General features: G+C 45.8%; 3 protein-coding genes across 9 annotated transcripts in view; 2 read left to right on the top strand and 1 right to left on the bottom strand.

Moving 5' to 3' along the window:
- The window catches only part of LOC143802809 (uncharacterized), a 410869-nt gene that overhangs the window by 113939 nt on the left and 279226 nt on the right, over nucleotides 1-17704 (bottom strand). The gene's annotated exons all lie outside the window — the stretch shown is intronic.
- Nucleotides 1-17704, top strand: part of LOC143802984 (uncharacterized) — a 143031-nt gene that overhangs the window by 51516 nt on the left and 73811 nt on the right. The gene's annotated exons all lie outside the window — the stretch shown is intronic.
- Nucleotides 1-17704, top strand: part of LOC143802895 (uncharacterized) — a 71935-nt gene that overhangs the window by 27678 nt on the left and 26553 nt on the right. The window contains exons 1-6 of one of the 5 annotated variants that reach the window (XM_077281366.1): nucleotides 2781-3269; nucleotides 6634-6758; nucleotides 7416-7592; nucleotides 7676-7799; nucleotides 7880-7944; nucleotides 8163-8577. The exons of 1 other annotated variant lie outside the window; for it this stretch is intronic. In XM_077281366.1, coding sequence (XP_077137481.1) covers nucleotides 6681-6758; nucleotides 7416-7592; nucleotides 7676-7799; nucleotides 7880-7944; nucleotides 8163-8577 — 859 coding nt within the window. In that variant the 5' untranslated portion in view covers nucleotides 2781-3269; nucleotides 6634-6680. Of the gene's footprint in view, nucleotides 1-2780; nucleotides 3270-6185; nucleotides 6510-6633; nucleotides 6759-7415; nucleotides 7593-7675; nucleotides 7800-7879; nucleotides 7945-8162; nucleotides 8578-17704 lie in introns of those variants that run through there. 3 more of the 5 variants (XM_077281370.1, XM_077281369.1, XM_077281367.1) reach the window with 3 other exon arrangements.

Raw genomic sequence — 17704 nt, 5'->3', positions numbered from 1 at the left:
CTGAAATTTCCTCTTCTTCTCTGGAGAATGTGGAGGTGGGGTGGAGGAGTAAAAGCTGCCAGAGAAGATTGCACTTCTTGTTTAACTAGAGCGCGAATTTCCTCTAAAAGGGATGGTTGCTCCGCTCTGACTACTCTGTCCGTGCATGACTGACAGAGCTTTTTATCCCATAGAGGTGGGAATTTTATATTACAGATAGGGCATTTCTTTTTATTGAAATAAGAATAAGAGGGAGATAGGTCTCAGGAAAGGGGACCCCCTGAAAATAACCACCTCCCGGACCCACTCCCTGCATACACTCACGGTAGCAGGGGCAGCGCTGGGTTCTGCAGACGCAGGGCATGAAGCAGCTTCCATACTGAGGGATTAGTCTTACCTCAGCTGAGACTTCTTGCAGGATTTTAAACCATCAGGGGTAACACCTGCATCCAGCGAAATTACACTCCCCCTCTCCCTCCTGGGTCCATGCCTTTCTCGGCGTTCACACGCGAGTAGGAGCCATGATGCTGACAGCCGAAAGTTGATTAGCTCCGGCTGGAACGCAAGTTGCGGAAGTGACGTGCGCGAACCACTGATGCCACTTCTGGGACGCCGACTGCCGCACATGGAGGAAGAAAAGGCCGGGGAGCTCAGGGAGGCCCCCGGCCGGGTATCCCAGATCTGCTTTGCCCTCTTGGGGGCCCACGAAGACCAGGAGGGGTCCCAAGGTCAGGGGACAACGGGAGCAGCTTCGGAGGCAGGAAGCGACCATCCACTGCCCGGCTAGACAGGCAAAGCCTGACCAAAAGGTACTGCAGTCGCCGGCCACCACAGCATACGGAACCTCTCTGTCCCTTGGGGAACAGGAAAGACACTGACAAATGGGATGTGGGAGGGCCTTTTATCCTCTCTGTATTTCCTGGTCCCCATCAGGACAAAGACGCAACCTCCGTATGCTGTCATGGAAGGTAATTAGAGAAAACTGTGCTTTTCTATAAGGAAATTTCTAAGTGACCCTAAACATTTGAACGGTAGTGTGTGTTCATATCAAAATGCCTTTTTCTGGAAAGTAAAATCTAAAAAAAACCAAACACATTTCTTATCTCTGTGAGCCAAACTGTCCGAACTAATTAGATATCAGGATATTTTTTTTTATCTTGGATGGTTAAAACACACAAAAAAATGAAACGAAACATGATACAACTATAAGTAAATATAGCTATTAGAAGGGGATGAAGAGAAATCAAAGATGAAGACGGGCCCCGCTGGGCTCACATATAAGTGTCGTCACTGGTTAGTCGAGGGGTCATGACTACGGATGAGCGAATACCTTCGGATAAGTCCTTATACAAATAGCTATAGCTCTTAGGCTAAGTTCACATTAGCTTTTGGGGGCTTTGCGGAGGGCTGCGTACGTCCTCCGTTAAGCCTTGCCTACTTCCGCATCCATCCGCATGTCCTGCGTACCCAATGTTAAAGATAAAAGCAAAAGAGGGGAGAAGCCAGCACTGCTTATGGTCAGAATCACTCCCATGGTGCCAGAAAGGGCAAGTGCAGATAATGGTTGACCAGGAGTGATTCAGAAATGCTTCAGGTACAGCTTGCATTTAAAGTGGTCTTGCTTTTCAGGAGGCCTTTATGGCACAGCGAATATAAAAACGTAGAGTAGGACTGCCCCATTATGAGAATGCCATGACGTGGCGGGGTAGCTCAAAGAATTGATCAATTGTTTGCTAAATGTCTCATCTTGAAATAAAGTTAGAAATTAATATGTGCCTATGCACTTTATGTATTGCGTTCTGACCATAAGCAGTGCTGGCTTCTCCCCTCTTTTGCTTTTACAATGTTAAAGATAGGTACGCAGGACGCATGCAGATGTATGCGGAAGTAGGCGAGGCTTAATGGAGGACGTACGCAGCCCTCCGCAAAGCCCCCGAATGCTAATGTGAACCCGGCCTTACCGAATAGCTGCAGCGGGAACCCGGATACCTAGAGCTCCCGGTAATCAGCTGTTCGGCTTCCGACGCTGCATGTGTCCCGGCTGTGTGACATGTATGGAGAGCCTGTTTGTTGTGCATCTCACACAGCCGGGACACATGCAGCTGCGGAGCCGAACAGCTGATTACCGAGAGCTCCAGGTACCCAGGTCCCGATGCAGCTATTTGGTAAGCACTATAGCTATTCGGATAAGGAGTTATAAGAAACTATTCGCTCATTTCTAGTCATGAGTCAACTTCCTGCTTAGTTTTTCTGCTCAGCGTGCATCATTACACACACGGCTCCGCTCCGCACAGCACACATTACACACGCGGCTCCGCTCCGCACAGCACACATTACACACGCGGCTCCGCTCCGCACACATTACACACGCGGCTCCGCTCCGCACACATTACACACAGGGCTCCGCTCCGCACACATTACACACGCGGCTCCGCTCACATTACACACGCGGCTCCGCTCCGCACACATTACACACGCGGCTCCGCTCTGCACACATTACACACGCGGCTCCGCTCCGCACACATTACACACGCGGCTCCGCTCCGCACACATTACACACACGGCTCCGCACACATTACACACACGGCTCCGCTCCGCACACATTACACACACGGCTCCGCTCCGCACACATTACACACACGGCTCTGCTCCGCACACATTACACACACGGCTCTGCTCCGCACACATTACACACACGGCTCCGCTCCGCACACATTACACACGCGGCTCCGCTCCGCACACATTACACACGCGGCTCCGCTCCGCACACATTACACACACGGCTCCGCTCACATTACACACACGGCTCCGCTCCGCACACATTACACACACGGCTCCGCTCACATTACACACGCGGCTCCGCTCCGCACACATTACACACACGGCTCCGCTCCGCACACATTACACACACGGCTCCGCACACATTACACACACGGCTCCGCTCCGCACACATTACACACACGGCTCCGCTCCGCACACATTACACACACGGCTCCGCTCCGCACACATTACACACACGGCTCCGCTCCGCACACATTACACACACGGCTCCGCTCCGCACACATTACACACACGGCTCCGCTCCGCACACATTACACACACGGCTCCGCTCCGCACACATTACACACACGGCTCCGCTCCATCCTCCTCTATAATACTAGACATCACCCAGCACAGCAGAATCCTGCAGACACTGAGAACCCTGGAGCTCCGCCCCTGATCATGTGACTCCCCCCGTATGACTGATCACATGACGGTGACGTCACACAGGTCCTGTCTCTACAGTGGAGGTATGTGTGTTGTGTGTGCTGTGAGTTCTCGGCTCCGGTCGCTGCTGGTTCCTCTCTGACACTGGCTGGATGTTCCGGTGTGTGGAGCGGAGGTCGCGGTGCGGAGCTGATGGCGGCTCCTCTGCTTAGTACCCGGCCATGTACAGCAGCTCCTGCTCCCTGTGTGTTCTGTGCAGGACGGCGCCTGCTGCTGCTGGGCCTCACACATCAGGAGGACTGTGACAGGAAAACTGCCCACAGCGACCAATCAGAGCTTAGCTGTTAGTTAATCCAGAGTAACCAATCATTGCTCGGATTCAATTTCACCCAATCAGCGCTCAGCTTTCATTTTACCTCAGCACTGCAGTATAAGTGCCTGAGGCTGTGGTCTCCTTCCTGTCAGAACAGAGACGCCGGTCTAGTGATGGGACTTCGGGGTTTTTTTTGGGAATCGGCTCTTTCGGCTCGGCTCAGCAAGAAGAGCCGGCTCTTTCGGCTCTTGAATCGGCTCTTCAGTAATCTCACCAAAATAATGACACAAAACCTTCTAGTTAACAGATTAACATTGTTTATATTATTTTTCATCATAAGAACATCAAACAAATGCAAAAAATGTGCAACGGGGTATAGGAAGGGAGACCCGACCATCATACCTCATGTGAGTTTCTCCTTAGCTTGCCCTGTCCACTCTGTAATTGTAATCTTTCTCGGTACAATCTGATAGAGGTAGTGAGCGCTAATATACCTGCTGTGTGGCAGTAATTAACTAATTAAAGCTCTATTTATTCCACCACCGATGTTCATTGAGCTCTGTGCACCACGGTCACATTGTCTGACAGGTTGCAGCTCATTAAAAGACAGGTCCTTTGGTATGGGCATTTTTTGCTATTGATTCCTCAGATAGGTTTTTTTATTGATGTTATGTGGATATATCCGCTCCATTTACATTTGGAGGTTTTTTTGCTGGTAAAAATTATTGTTATTTTGTAATTATTAATAAACATTACTGCATTTAATATTATTGAACATTGTGGTTTGAGTCTTGTTGCGTGTTTTTCATGGCAATTCTAGACTTATTTTTGGATTTGAGTACTTTCAGCAGCAGCTTTCCTCTCTCCCCTCCAGCACACAGTCTCTCCTGGCTCCTCTCCTCCCCCTCCACCACCAGGCTGAGGGAAGGGAGGAGAGCAGAGAGCCACTAGAGAACAAGCGGCTCACTGATAGGTGCCGGCTCTTTGAGTCGGCTCGTTCGTGAACGTCACATCACTACGCCGGTCAGGTCACCGGATGAGAGAGGAGCCAGCCACAGTCTCCACACATTTCGTTGTTTCATGCCCATTTTCAAAATCCTTGTGGAGACTTTACACTTTGTTTTACCATTTTCAATTATTATGAGAATAATAATAATAAATCTGATATACAGGGTGCTCTGCAGTGTGAGGAAAGCTCCTGGGCAGGTTGGGGCTGTGTTCACACCTCTAATATGCCTGGAAGAGCTCCCAACTCACAAAGTTGTCCGAGTACAGAAAAGTATGTGCCCCCTCCAGGGCCGCCGCTTAGGCTACGTTCACATTAGCGTTGCGTCAGGCGCAGCCGTGGCGACGCATGCGTCATGCGCCCCTATAATATGGGGGGCGCATGGACATGCGTTGCACTTGCATTTTGTGACGCATGCGTCACTGTGGTGCATGCGTCAGGGCGCAGAGGATGCTGCATGATGCAGTTTTTTCTGCGTCAAAAACCATGCAAAAGTGGACGCATGCGTCACAAAACGCTGCGTTGTGCATGCGTTTGCGTTGTGCGTTGCGTCGCCGACGCTGCACCGCACAACGCAAATGTGAACGTAGCCTTACCTACCGCCATACTGCACCCATAGCCTTAATATGGAAGATTTCTACAAGACCTCAGAGGGACGTACTAAAAAGAATGAAAAGGAGTAAAGAAAAAGAATGAACATGATAACTTATAGGTCCAAAGCTATGGAGAGGGATTATAGATTTCTTATGCATCTTGGACATGAAATGAACATGAATTATATGTAGACAATTAGGAAATCAACACATATCCCATATAAACAGTTATATATTATATTCCCTGTGCTTGATAGGTGGGGAAAGAACATGGAATATGTTTTCAGTCTTCTATTATCTACATATATTTCATGATAATGTCTGTAAAGCGCTGCGGAATATGTTAGCGCTATATAAAAATAAAGATTATTATTATTATGTTCATTCCCCACCTATAAAGCTCAGGTAATATAATATACAGCTGTTTATATGAAATATGTGTTCATTCCCCTATTATCTACATGTATATCATGTTCATTCCCCACCTTTAAAGCTCAGGGAATATAATATAAAGCTGTAATCTATAATATACAGCTGTAATCTATAACACCTCTCCATATCTTTGGACCTATGAGTTGTTATGTTCATTCTTTTTATTTATTCCTTGTTTTCATTCTTTTTAGTAAGTGCCGACTTCGGAGTGTGAGACCCCCCCAGAATCTGTCCATAAATCCATAATATAATTGTCACCACGATAAATCACAACCTAGAAAAACCTCAAGTCATCAGCGAAATAAACCGTCCCTAAATATCCTCGTAGGTGAAATACATCCACATCCAACAGAGAAAACTGTCAGCGGACTGCAACATAAACCAATATAAAGAGAAATGGGGATTGTTAATCGGATAGTAATAATATTGAAATGGCGGCTGGACCGTAAATGTCCCGTATACAAGGTCATAATATGACGGGCAGAAAGAACGAGGTTCCTTCTATAAAGTATCCCAGAATCCAGTTGATCAGACTAGCCCATCCAGTACGGATCACGTGGTTATCAGCCCTGATGTGGGTTTCGCCTCTGCTTCATCAGGAGTTGTATATAGGATGGGAAAGTAAGGACCAGATATAACACCAGAGGAACCTGGTCATGTTACTAGTATGTACGGATACACTGACAGATGATTACCACAACATGATGACCATAAGGACTTTTCATAACATGGTTCACCATAGTGAGGCCATCCGTCTCTGCACTGACTTGTGCCCGGTCTACTTACCCCCAGCCTCACAGACACTAACACATAAGTCAGGCGGGTACATACCTGGTACTCGTCATCCTCGTCACCTCATCAATCCTCATTTAGAAATTTTTATTTTCTTAAATTTTATGGCGCGTATATGTCTGCAATACTGGAGCCTCTCTCTGATTCGTGCTACCTGTGGTTTGGGGAAACATGAAGCATCTGACAGGTTATGTTCCACTCTATACACATTAGAGAATACGTCATCTATAGTTTTATATTTCTAGAAATGTTTCCCCTTCAGTAATTTTTTCTATGAATTTGCTTGACTTTTTGTTTCATTTTCCTTTCAGGCTCTAACATTCAATATAGGAGAATTTTCCTGATTCACCCATGAAGAATGAATAAGGACAGAGACAATATAGCGGAGAGGATATTAAACCTCACCCTGGAGATAATCTTCTATCTTACCGGAGAGGTAAGAAGTTGTGATGTCATCACATGACCTCATTATCTATGGGAATAACAGGTGATATGACCGGAGAGGTGAGAGGTTCTGATGTCATCACACGACCTCATTATCTATGGGAATAACAGTGGATATGACCGGAGAGGTGAGAGGCTCTGATGTCATCACATGATGTCATTATCTATGGGAATAACGGGATATGACCGGAGAGGTGAGAGGTTCTGATGTCATCACATGACCTCATTATCTATGGGAGTAACAGGTGATATGACCGGAGAGGTGAGAGGTTCTGATGTCATCACACGACCTCATTATCTATGGGAATAACGGGATATGACCGGAGAGGTGAGAGGCTCTGATGTCATCACATGATGTCATTATCTATGGGAATAACGGGATATGACCGGAGAGGTGAGAGGCTCTGATGTCATCACACAACCTCATTATCTATGGGAATAACGGGCTATGACTGGAGAGGTGAGAGGCTCTGATGTCATCACATGACCTCATTATCTATGGGAATAACAGAGGATATGACTGGAGAGGTGAGAGTCTCTGGTGTCATCACATGATGTCATTATCTATGGGAATAACAGGGGATATGACCGGAGAGGTGATGGACTCTGGAAATGTCGGTAGTGATATTATTAATGTCTCCACACTCAGGATTACACAGTAGTGAAGATCTCTAGTGATCGCTGTCAGGCCCCTGTGTCTAAAGGATGGGGAGGAACCCTGAGCCCAATCCCGGAGCCTCCACCTCACCCCCGGATACATGAGGACATCAATGACCAGAAGATCCTAGAACTCACAAACAAGATGACTGAGCTGCTGACTGGAGAGGTGACACTGCTGGGAATGCTTGGACATTACACAGGACAGCACTGGAGGATTCTGGGTGATGACCGTATCATTGTGTGTGTCAGGTTCCTATAAGGTGTCAGGACGTCACCATCTATTTCTCAATGGAGGAGTGGGAGTATCTAGAAGGACACAAGGATCAGTACCAGGAGGTGATGATGGAGGAGCACCGGCCCCGCACATCACCAGGTAATAGACAGGACTAAATACACACGGCCTATAATTCTCTGTATGTAATAATGATGTCAGTCCTGTCTGTGTCTCCTCAGTTCTCTCCGGTAAGAGGACAACCCCAGAGAGATGTCCCGCTCCTCCTCCTCCACAGGACCATCAGGTAGATGGAGATCTCCCTATGATGTGTAGATGGCTGTGACGTCCTTGTGTTCAGTCTTGTTTTCTCCTCCAGTATTATATGTTTTATACTTGTGTAATGAGAGCGGTGGAGACGGCAGGATCACAGCTGACCACAGACGTCACATGTCTGGATCTTCTCACCATTATTTTCGGGGACTTCTCCGATCATCGGGGACTTTTACAATATTTGTTTTGCAGCTTTTGGATTCGGATAAAGATCTGAACAATATTAATGGTCCAGAGAGAAATGTGAGGAGCGATCAGCGGTGTAAAGAGGAGACCCCTAATGTGAGGGGCGATCAGCAGTGTAAAGAGGAGACCCCTAATGTGAGGGGCGATCAGCAGTGTAAAGAGGAAACCCCAACAGTGAGGGGCGATCAGCGGTGTAAAGAGGAGATCCCATATGTGAGGGGCGATCAGCGTTATAAAGAGGAGATCCCATATGTGAGGGGCGATCAGCGGTGTCAAGAGGAGACCCCTAATGTGAGGGGCGATCAGCGGTGTAAAGAGGAGACCCCTAATGTGAGGGGCGATCAGCGGTGTAAAGAGGAGACCCCTAACGTGAGGGGAGATCAGTGGTGTAAAGAGGAGACCCCTACAGATAACCCCCCAGGTGAGTGGTGACTGTGGAGTAAAACAGACATAAAACTGGCTTAAGAAGACTGTGCATATTGATACAATTGGGGTTTTTAATACAAAGTCGAGATTGGATCTTTTTTAGATTTGGGTTAATCGTGTTCTACGTTGCACCCCCTTCTGTTTGCAGGTGCTTTTGCACTCGTATTTGAATTCCCTAAGATCTTGTCTCATTAAGTTTGTTATTTTGGAGTTACTGACCCTTATTAGGGTTGTCCACTACTCGGACAACCATTTTTTAACCCCCAAGGGTGGTTTGCATGTTAATGACCGGGCCAATTTTTACAATTCTGACCACTGTCCCTTTATGAGGTAATAACTCTGGAATGCTTGCATGGATCCCAGTGATTCTAACAATGTTTTCTCGTGACATATTGTACTTCATGATATTGGTAAAATTTCTTTGATATGACTTGCTTTTATTTGTGAAAAAAAACAGAAATTTGGTGAAAATTTTGAAAATTTTGCAATTTTCTAACTTTGAATTTTCATACCTTTAAATCATAGAGATACTCTGCCATTCAGAAGTTTAGGGTCACTTAGAAATGTCCTTATTTTTGACAGAAAAGCACAGTTTTTTCCAATGAAGCTAACATTAAATGATTCAGAAATACACTTTATACATTGTTAATGTGGTAAACGACTATTCTAGCTGCAAAGGTCTGGTTTATAATTAGTGGTGAGCAAGTGTACTCGTTGTTCGGGTTTTCCCAAGGAGACACGGGTGACCTCCGAGTATGACAGCTCGGAGATTTAGTTTTCATCGCGAAAGCGGAATGATTTACAGCTACTAGCCTGCTTGATTACATGTGGGGATTCTCTAGCAATCAGGCTGTAAATCATTCAGCTGCCGCGATGAAAACTAAATCTCCGAGCAGTCATAAATACTCAGAGGTCACCCGAGCATGCTCAAGAAAACCCGAGCAACGAGTACACTCGCTCATCACTATTTGTAATGCAATATCTTCATAGGTGTATAGAGGCCCATTTCCAACAACCATCACTCCAATGTTCTTATGGTACTTTGTGTTTGCTAACTGTGTAAGAAGGCTAATGGATGGTTAGAATTGTTAGGGCCAGCGGAACGCACCAAATAATTAGATAGATAGAATAAGGTGCGTTCGCAGCCCGGTGTCCACCGTGCAGAGATGGAATCTGCTGCTGAGTAATGACGGACTATATGGCGGTACAAAATGGATTCACACACGGGTCAACTTCACCTTGTATGAAGAAAGCGAACCCTGTTGCGTCACAGGGCTGCGGTACCGCACAAAAGAGCGCAAGCAAGGAGTCACAGAACTCTATCCCAAGACTCTGGATTACAGGTCATCTAGACCTCTTGCACTCGACACCGCAACTGGGGTGTCAGAGTGAATTAAATAATAATAATTATTTAGATGCACGAGAGTGCGTGCGGTGCCGCTCTGGCGGACGCCACTAACCACCCAGGCTTGGGTAAGGAAAGCACTGTGAAAGCGCATGGTGCCACACTGGCGGTCACAGCAATTTGACGCTGTTTTGTGTGTCACGTGCTGATAGCTAAGTCGGGCGCTAGATAGCAATCATCCACCTTACGCGAGCAGTCATACACAAGGGAGGGGATAATTAATGAGCGACTTTCACACATCAACACACACACGTGTACACTAGCGCATGGCCGAGTGGCCATGCGAACCTTTTATAGCGGCAGTGCTACAAGACCTTCTAGATGGTCCAATAGGAGCCGCAACAGGACCTGAGCATGTGACCCTCGACCTCCAATGGGAGGTCGTCCCGTGGGCATGCTCAGTATGGGAAAAGTAGGACTTAGTCCCAGAAAGATCTGCTCGCTGCTGATCAGTGCTGGCTACAAAGGCAGAGCCTGGAAGGACAGTAGTAACCAGTCGCCCAGTATCAGCCTGAGCTAGACGCTGGGACCGACGTCTCCGCTGAGCAGGCTCCACTGCGGCTGGAGAGGAATGGGAGACCGCAGCGGAGATGGTTCGAGATTCCCCCTGTGCAGAGGCGGGAACTCAACAGCTAACAAGAATACCCTTGAAAACCCTTGTGCAAGTATGTTAGCACAGCTGAAAACAGTTTGGCTTCCTTTGAGCTAGTTGAGAATCTGGAGCATTACATTTGTTGGTTCCATTAAACTCTCAAAATGGCCAGAAAAAAAAGAACTTTCATGTGAAACTTGACAGGCTATTCTTGTTCTTAGAAATGAAGGCAATGAAGGCTATTCCATGCGAGAAATTGCCAAGAAACTGAAGATTTCCTACAACGGTGTGTACTACTCCCTTCAGAGGAGAAAACAAACAGGCTCTAACCAGAGTAGAAAGAGAAGTGTGAGGCCGCGCTGTACAACTGAGCAACAAGACAAGTACATTAGAGTCTGTAGTTTGAGAAATCGACGCCTCACAGGTCCTCAACTGACAGCTTCATTAAATAGTACACACAAAATGCCAGTGTCAATGTCTAGAGTGAAGAGGCGACTCCGGGATGCTGGCCATCAGGGCAGAGGGGCAAAGAAAAAGCCATATCTGAGACTGGCTAATAAAAGGAAAAGATTAATATGGGCAAAAGAACAGAAACATTGGACAGAGGAAAAATGGAAAAAAATGTTATGGACAGAAAAATCCAAGTTTGAGGTGTTTGGATCACACAGAAGAACATTTGTGAGATGCAGAACAACTGAAAAGATGCTGGAAGAGTGCCTGAGGCCATCTGTCAAGCTTGGTGGAGGTAATGTGATGGTCTGGGGTTGCTTTGGTGCTGGTAAAGTGGGAGATTTGTACAAGGTAAAAGGGATATTGAATAAGGAAGGCTATCACGCCATTTTACAAAGCCATGTCATACCCTGTGAACAGCGCTTGATTGGAGCCAATTTCATCCTACAACATGACAATGACCCAAAGCACACCTCCAAATTATGCAAGAACTATTTAGGGAAGAAGCCGGCCGCTGGTACTCTATATGTAATGGAGTGGCCAGCGCAGTCACCAGATCTCAACCCCATTGAGCTGTTGTGGGAGCAGCTTGACCGTATGGTACCAAAAAGTGCCCATCAAGCCAAACCAACTTGTGAGAGAGGCTTCTGGAAGCATGGGGGGAAATTTCTGCAGATTACCTCAGCAAATTAACTGCTAGAATGCCAAAGGTCTGCAATGCTGTAATTGCAGCAAAGGGAGCATTCTTTGACGAAAGCAAAGTTTGAAGGAGAAAATTATTATTTCAAATAAAAATCTTTTTTTCGAACCTTGTCAATGTCTGGACTAGATTTTCAATTCATTTTGCAACTCATTTGATTAATAAAAGTATGAGTTATCATGGAAAATACAAAATTGCCTGGGTGATCCTAAACTTTTGAACGGTTGTGTTTGTCACACAAAATACTTAATAAGTAACATTTCCCACATGTCTACTTTACATCAGCACCATTTTGGAACCGACATTTTTTTTTGTTAGGAAGTTATAAGGGTTAAAAGTTGACCAGCGATTTCTCATTTTTACAACACCATTGTTTTTAGGGACCACATCATATTTGAAGTACTTTGAGGGGTCTATATGATAGAAAATACCCAAAAGTGACACCATTCTAAAAACTGCACCCCTCAAGGTGCTCAAAACCACATTCAAGAAGTTTATTAACCCACCAGGTGCTTCACAGTAATTTTTGGAATGTTTTTAAAAAAATGAACATTTAACTTTTTTCACAAAAAATTTACTTCAGATCCAAATTATTTTATTTTACCAAGGGTAACAGGAGAAATTGGACCCCAAAAGTTGTTGTACAATTTGTCCTGAGTACGCTGATACCCCATATGTGGGGAGGAACCACCGTTTGGGCGCTTGGCAGAGTTCGGAAGGGAAGGAGCGCTGATTTGGAATGCAGACTTAGATGGAATGGTCTGTGGGCATCACGTTGCGTTTGCAGAGCCCCTGATGTACCTAAACAGTAGAAACCCCCCACAAGTGACCCCATTTTCGAAACCAAACCCCCCCCCCCAAGGAACTTATCTAGATGTGTTGTGAGAACTTTAAATCCCCAAGTGTTTCACTGAAATTTATAACGCAGAGCCGTGAAAATAAAAAATCATTTTTTTTCCAGAAAAATGATTTTTTAGCCCCCAAATTTTTATTTTCCAAAGGGTAACAGGAGAAATTGGACTGCAAAAGTTGTTGACCAATTTGTCCTGAGTACGCTGATACCCCATATGTGGGGGTAAACCACTGTTTAGGCGCACGGCTGAGCTCGGAAGGGAAGTAGCACCGTTTTAGTTTTTCAATGCAGAATTGGCTGGAATTGAGCCTAAACAGTGGAAACCCCCCAATCCTAACTCCAACCCTAACCTGAACACACCCTGTTGTGAACTCTGTTTTTGGGCTCCCTCTTGTGGTCACAAGTGGTACTGTGTGAGTGCTGTCTTTGGGCTCCCTCTGGTGGCTCTTTGTGTCATTCTGCAGGTCTGAGGCTGGATCAGCTGTCTCGTTATCTGTTAGCTGGTTTCCTATTTAGCTCACCTGGACTTTCAGTGTTTGCCTGCTGTCGATGTATTCAGTGCTATTTTGATCTCTCCTGAATTCCTTCGCTATCAGTCTCTCCAAGAGAAGCTAAGTTTTCTGTTTGGTTATTTTTTGCTCATCAGTGTTCAATATGTTTCTTGGTTATTTACTTGTCCTTGTCCAGCTTGCTAATATGTGATTTCCTTGCTTGCTGGTAGCTCTAGGGTAGTTTCTCTCTAGGGAGTTTCTCTCCTCACACCGTTAGTTGGTGTGGGGGTTCTTGAATTCTCAGCGTGGATATTTTATATAGGGTTTTTTACTGACCGCACAGTTCCCTGCCTGTCTTCTGCTATCTAGTATTAGTGGGCCTCATTTGCTGAATCTGTTTTCATTTCTACGTTTTGTATTTTCCCCTTACCTCACCGTTAATATTTGTTGGGGGCTTCCTATATCTTTGGGGTCATTTCTCTGAGGCAAGTGAGGTTTTACTTTCTCTATAGGGGTAGCAAGTTTCTCAGGCTGCGTCGAGACGTCCAGGAATTTAGGCACGTTCACCGGCTACCTTCAGTGTGTTTGGTTAGGATCAGGTTTGCGGTCAGTCCAGTTACCACCTCCCTAGAGCTCGTTCTATGTTCAGTTACTTAGCTTGTTCATTCTGTGATCCTCAGCCACTAAGGATCATAACAGTACAGCAGGCCAAAAAGTGTTTAATGCATCGCAGAAGTGGGATAAGAGAAGTCCTGAGTACAATTTTTTTTTTTTCTCTCCCTTTGCTGCAGTCTGTCCAGCTTCTCTCATCCCCTTAATCTCTGGGTGGCTTTGAGTTCAGCTGCAGACATGGATATTCAGAGTCTGACTTCTAGTGTGGATCATCTTGCTGCAAGGGTGCAAAGCATTCAGGATTTTGTTGTTCACAGTCCTATGTCTGAGCCAAAAGTACCTATTCCTGAGTTGTTTTCTGGAGATAGATCCAGGTTTCTGAATTTTAAGAATAATTGTAAATTATTTCTTTCTTTGAGACCTCGTTCCTCTGGTGATTCCGCTCAGCAAGTTAGAATTGTTATCTCCCTGTTAGGTGGCGACCCTCAGGATTGGGCTTTCTCCCTGGCGCCAGGAGATCCTGCATTGCTGAATGTGGATGCGTTTTTTCTGGCGCTTGGTTTGCTTTATGAGGAACCTAATCTTGAGAACCAGGCAGAAAAGGCCTTGCTGGCTCTCTCTCAGGGCCAGGATGAAGCTGAGGTGTATTGTCAAAAATTTCGGAAATGGTCGGTGCTTACTCAATGGAATGAGTGTGCCCTGGCTGCAAATTTCAGAGAAGGTCTTTCTGAAGCCATTAAGAATGTTATGGTGGGGTTCCCCACGCCTGCAAGTCTGAATGACTCAATGGCTTTGGCCATTCAGATTGATCGGCGTTGGCGGGAGCGCAAATCTGCGCACCATCTGGCGGTGTTTTCTGAACAGAGACCTGAGTCTATGCAATGTGACCGAATTCTGACCAGAATTGAGCGGCAAAATCATAGACGTCAAAATGGGTTGTGCTTTTACTGTGGTGATTCAACTCATGTTATCTCAGCATGCTCTAAGCGCGTAAAAAAAATCGCTAAATCTGTCACCGTTGGTACTATACAGCCTAAATTCATTTTGTCTGTTACTTTAATTTGTTCTTTGTCATCCTACTCGGTTATGGCTTTTGTGGATTCAGGTGCTGCCCTGAACCTGATGGATTTGTCGTTTGCCAGGCGCTGTGGTTTTGTTCTGGAGCCTTTAGAATTCCCTATTCCACTGAGGGGAATTGATGCTACACCATTGGCTGAGAATAAGCCTCAGTATTGGACTCAAGTGACCATGTGCATGACTCCTGTACATCAGGAGGTGATTCGCTTTCTTGTGCTGCATAATTTGCATGATGTTGTCGTTTTGGGTCTGCCATGGCTGCAGGCCCATAATCCAGTTCTGGATTGGAAAGCTATGTCTGTTTCAAGTTGGGGTTGCCAGGGGATTCATGGCGATGCTCCTTTGGTGTCAATTGCTTCTTCCACTCCTTCTGAGGTCCCTGAGTTTTTGTCGGACTACCAGGATGTATTTGATGAGCCCAGATCCGGTGCCCTGCCTCCTCACAGGGATTGTGATTGTGCTATAAATTTGATTCCTGGTAGTAAGTTCCCTAAGGAACGACTTTTTAATTTGTCTGTACCAGAACATGCCGCGATGCGGAGTTATATAAAGGAGTCTTTAGAGAAGGGACATATTCGCCTGTCCTCCTCCACTCTTGGTGCAGGATTCTTTTTTGTGGCCAAAAAGGATGGTTCTCTGAGACCTTGTATAGATTATCGTCTTCTAAATAAAATCACGGTCAAATTTCAGTATCCTTTGCCATTATTATCTGATCTGTTTGCTCGGATTAAGGGGTTCAGTTGGTTCACCAAGATAGATCTTCGTGGTGCGTATAACCTTGTGCGTATTAAGCAGGGGGATGAATGGAAAACAGCATTTAATACGCCCGAAGGCCATTTTGAGTACTTGGTGATGCCTTTTGGACTCTCTAATGCTCCTTCTGTGTTCCAGTCCTTCATGCATGACATCTTCCGAGAATATCTGGATAAATTTATGATTGTGTATCTGGATGACATTTTGGTCTTTTCTGAGGACTGGGAGTCCCATGTGAAGCAGGTCAGGTGGTATTTCAGGTCCTGCGTGCTAATGCCTTATTTGTGAAGGGCTCAAAATGTCTCTTCGGAGTACAGAAGGTTTCCTTTTTGGGTTTTATTTTTTCTCCTTCTACTATTGAGATGGACCCAGTCAAGGTCCAGGCTATTCATGACTGGACTCAGCCTACATCTGTTAAGAGTCTTCAGAAGTTCTTGGGTTTTGCTAATTTTTACCGTCGCTTCATTGCTAATTTTTCTGGCGTGGTTAAACCCTTGACGGATTTGACCAAGAAGGGTTCTGATGTGACTAATTGGTCTCCTGCAGCCGTGGAAGCCTTTCGGGAGCTGAAGCGCCGGTTTTCTTCGGCTCCAGTTTTGTGTCAGCCTGATGTCTCTCTTCCTTTTCAGGTCGAGGTTGATGTGTTGTGATTTTGCTTTTTGCTCCCTCTAGTGGTCATTAGTGATTTGACTCTGGAGCGTCTGTCTTTTCCTATATCCTCACCTGGGCCGTTAGTTCAGGGGCGTTGCTATATAAGCTCCCTGGACCTTCAGTTCAATGCCTGGCATCGTTGAATTCAGAGCTAATCTGTTGTGCTCTTGTCCTCTGATCCTGGTTCCTGTTTTTCAAGCTAAGTCTGCTTCTTTGCTTTTTGCTTTTGTTTTGTTTGGTATTTTTGTCCAGCTTGTTCCTATCTGTATCCTGACCTTTGCTGGAAGCTCTAGGGGGCTGGTGTTCTCCCCCCGGACCGTTAGACGGTTCGGGGGTTCTTGAATCTCCAGCGTAGATTTTTATAGGGTTTTTGTTGACCAGATAAGTTATCTTGCTATATTCTGCTATTAGTAAGCTGGCCTCTCTTTGCTGAACCTGGTTCATTTCTGTGTTTGTCATTTCCTCTTACCTCACCGTTATTATTTGTGGGGGGCTTGTATCTTGCTTTGGGGTCCCTTTCTCTGGAGGCAAGAGAGGTCTTTGTTTTCTTCTCCTAGGGGTAGTTAGATTCTCCGGCTGGCGCGAGTCATCTAGCGATCACCGTAGGCATGATCCCCGGCTACTTCTAGTGTTGGCGTTAGGAGTAGCTATTTGGTCAACCCAGTTACCACAGCCCTATGAGCTGGATTTTTGTATCTTGCAGACTTACACGTTCCTCTGAGACCCTGTCCACTGGGGTCGTAACAGTATGCCAGGCCAGTATTAAATGTTTAATGCATTGCAGAAGTGGGATTATAAGAAAGAAAATTTTGAGTTTTTTTTTTCCCTCTCTCATTTTTTTTTTTTTTTCTTTTCCCCTTTACCTCAGAGTGGCTTAAGCTTGCTGCAGACATGAATGTCCAGACCTTGATTACAAGTGTGGACCAGCTTGCCGCTCGTGTGCAGGGTATACAAGATTATGTTACCAGAAATCCTAGGTCTGAACCCAAGATTCCGATTCCTGAACTGTTTTCAGGAGACCGATTTAAGTTTAGGAATTTCAGGAATAATTGTAAATTATTTTTGTCCCTGAAACCTTGTTCGTCTGGAGACTCTGTTCAACAAGTAAAAATTGTTATTTCATTCTTACGGGGTGACCCTCAGGATTGGGCTTTTTCGTTGGCGCCAGGAGATCCGGCATTGGCTGATATTGATGCGTTTTTTCTGGCGCTCGGTTTACTTTATGAGGAACCCAATCTGGAGATTCAGGCAGAGAAAGCCTTGCTGGCTATGTCTCAGGGCCAGGACGAGGCTGAGGTGTATTGCCAAAAATTTCGGAAATGGTCCGTGCTGACACATTGGAACGAGTGTGCACTGGCCGCTAATTTTAGAAATGGCCTTTCTGAGGCCATTAAGAATGTTATGGTGGGTTTTCCCATTCCCACAGGTCTGAATGATACCATGTCCCTGGCTATTCAAATTGACCGGCGGTTGCGGGAGCGCAAAACCGCAAATTCCCTCATGTTGTTGTCTGAACAGACACCTGATGTGATGCAATG

This window comes from Ranitomeya variabilis, chromosome 1 (assembly GCF_051348905.1).
Source record: "Ranitomeya variabilis isolate aRanVar5 chromosome 1, aRanVar5.hap1, whole genome shotgun sequence".
NCBI classification, from domain to species: Eukaryota; Metazoa; Chordata; class Amphibia; order Anura; family Dendrobatidae; genus Ranitomeya; species Ranitomeya variabilis.
This window is presented reverse-complemented; position numbering and strand designations above follow the sequence as displayed.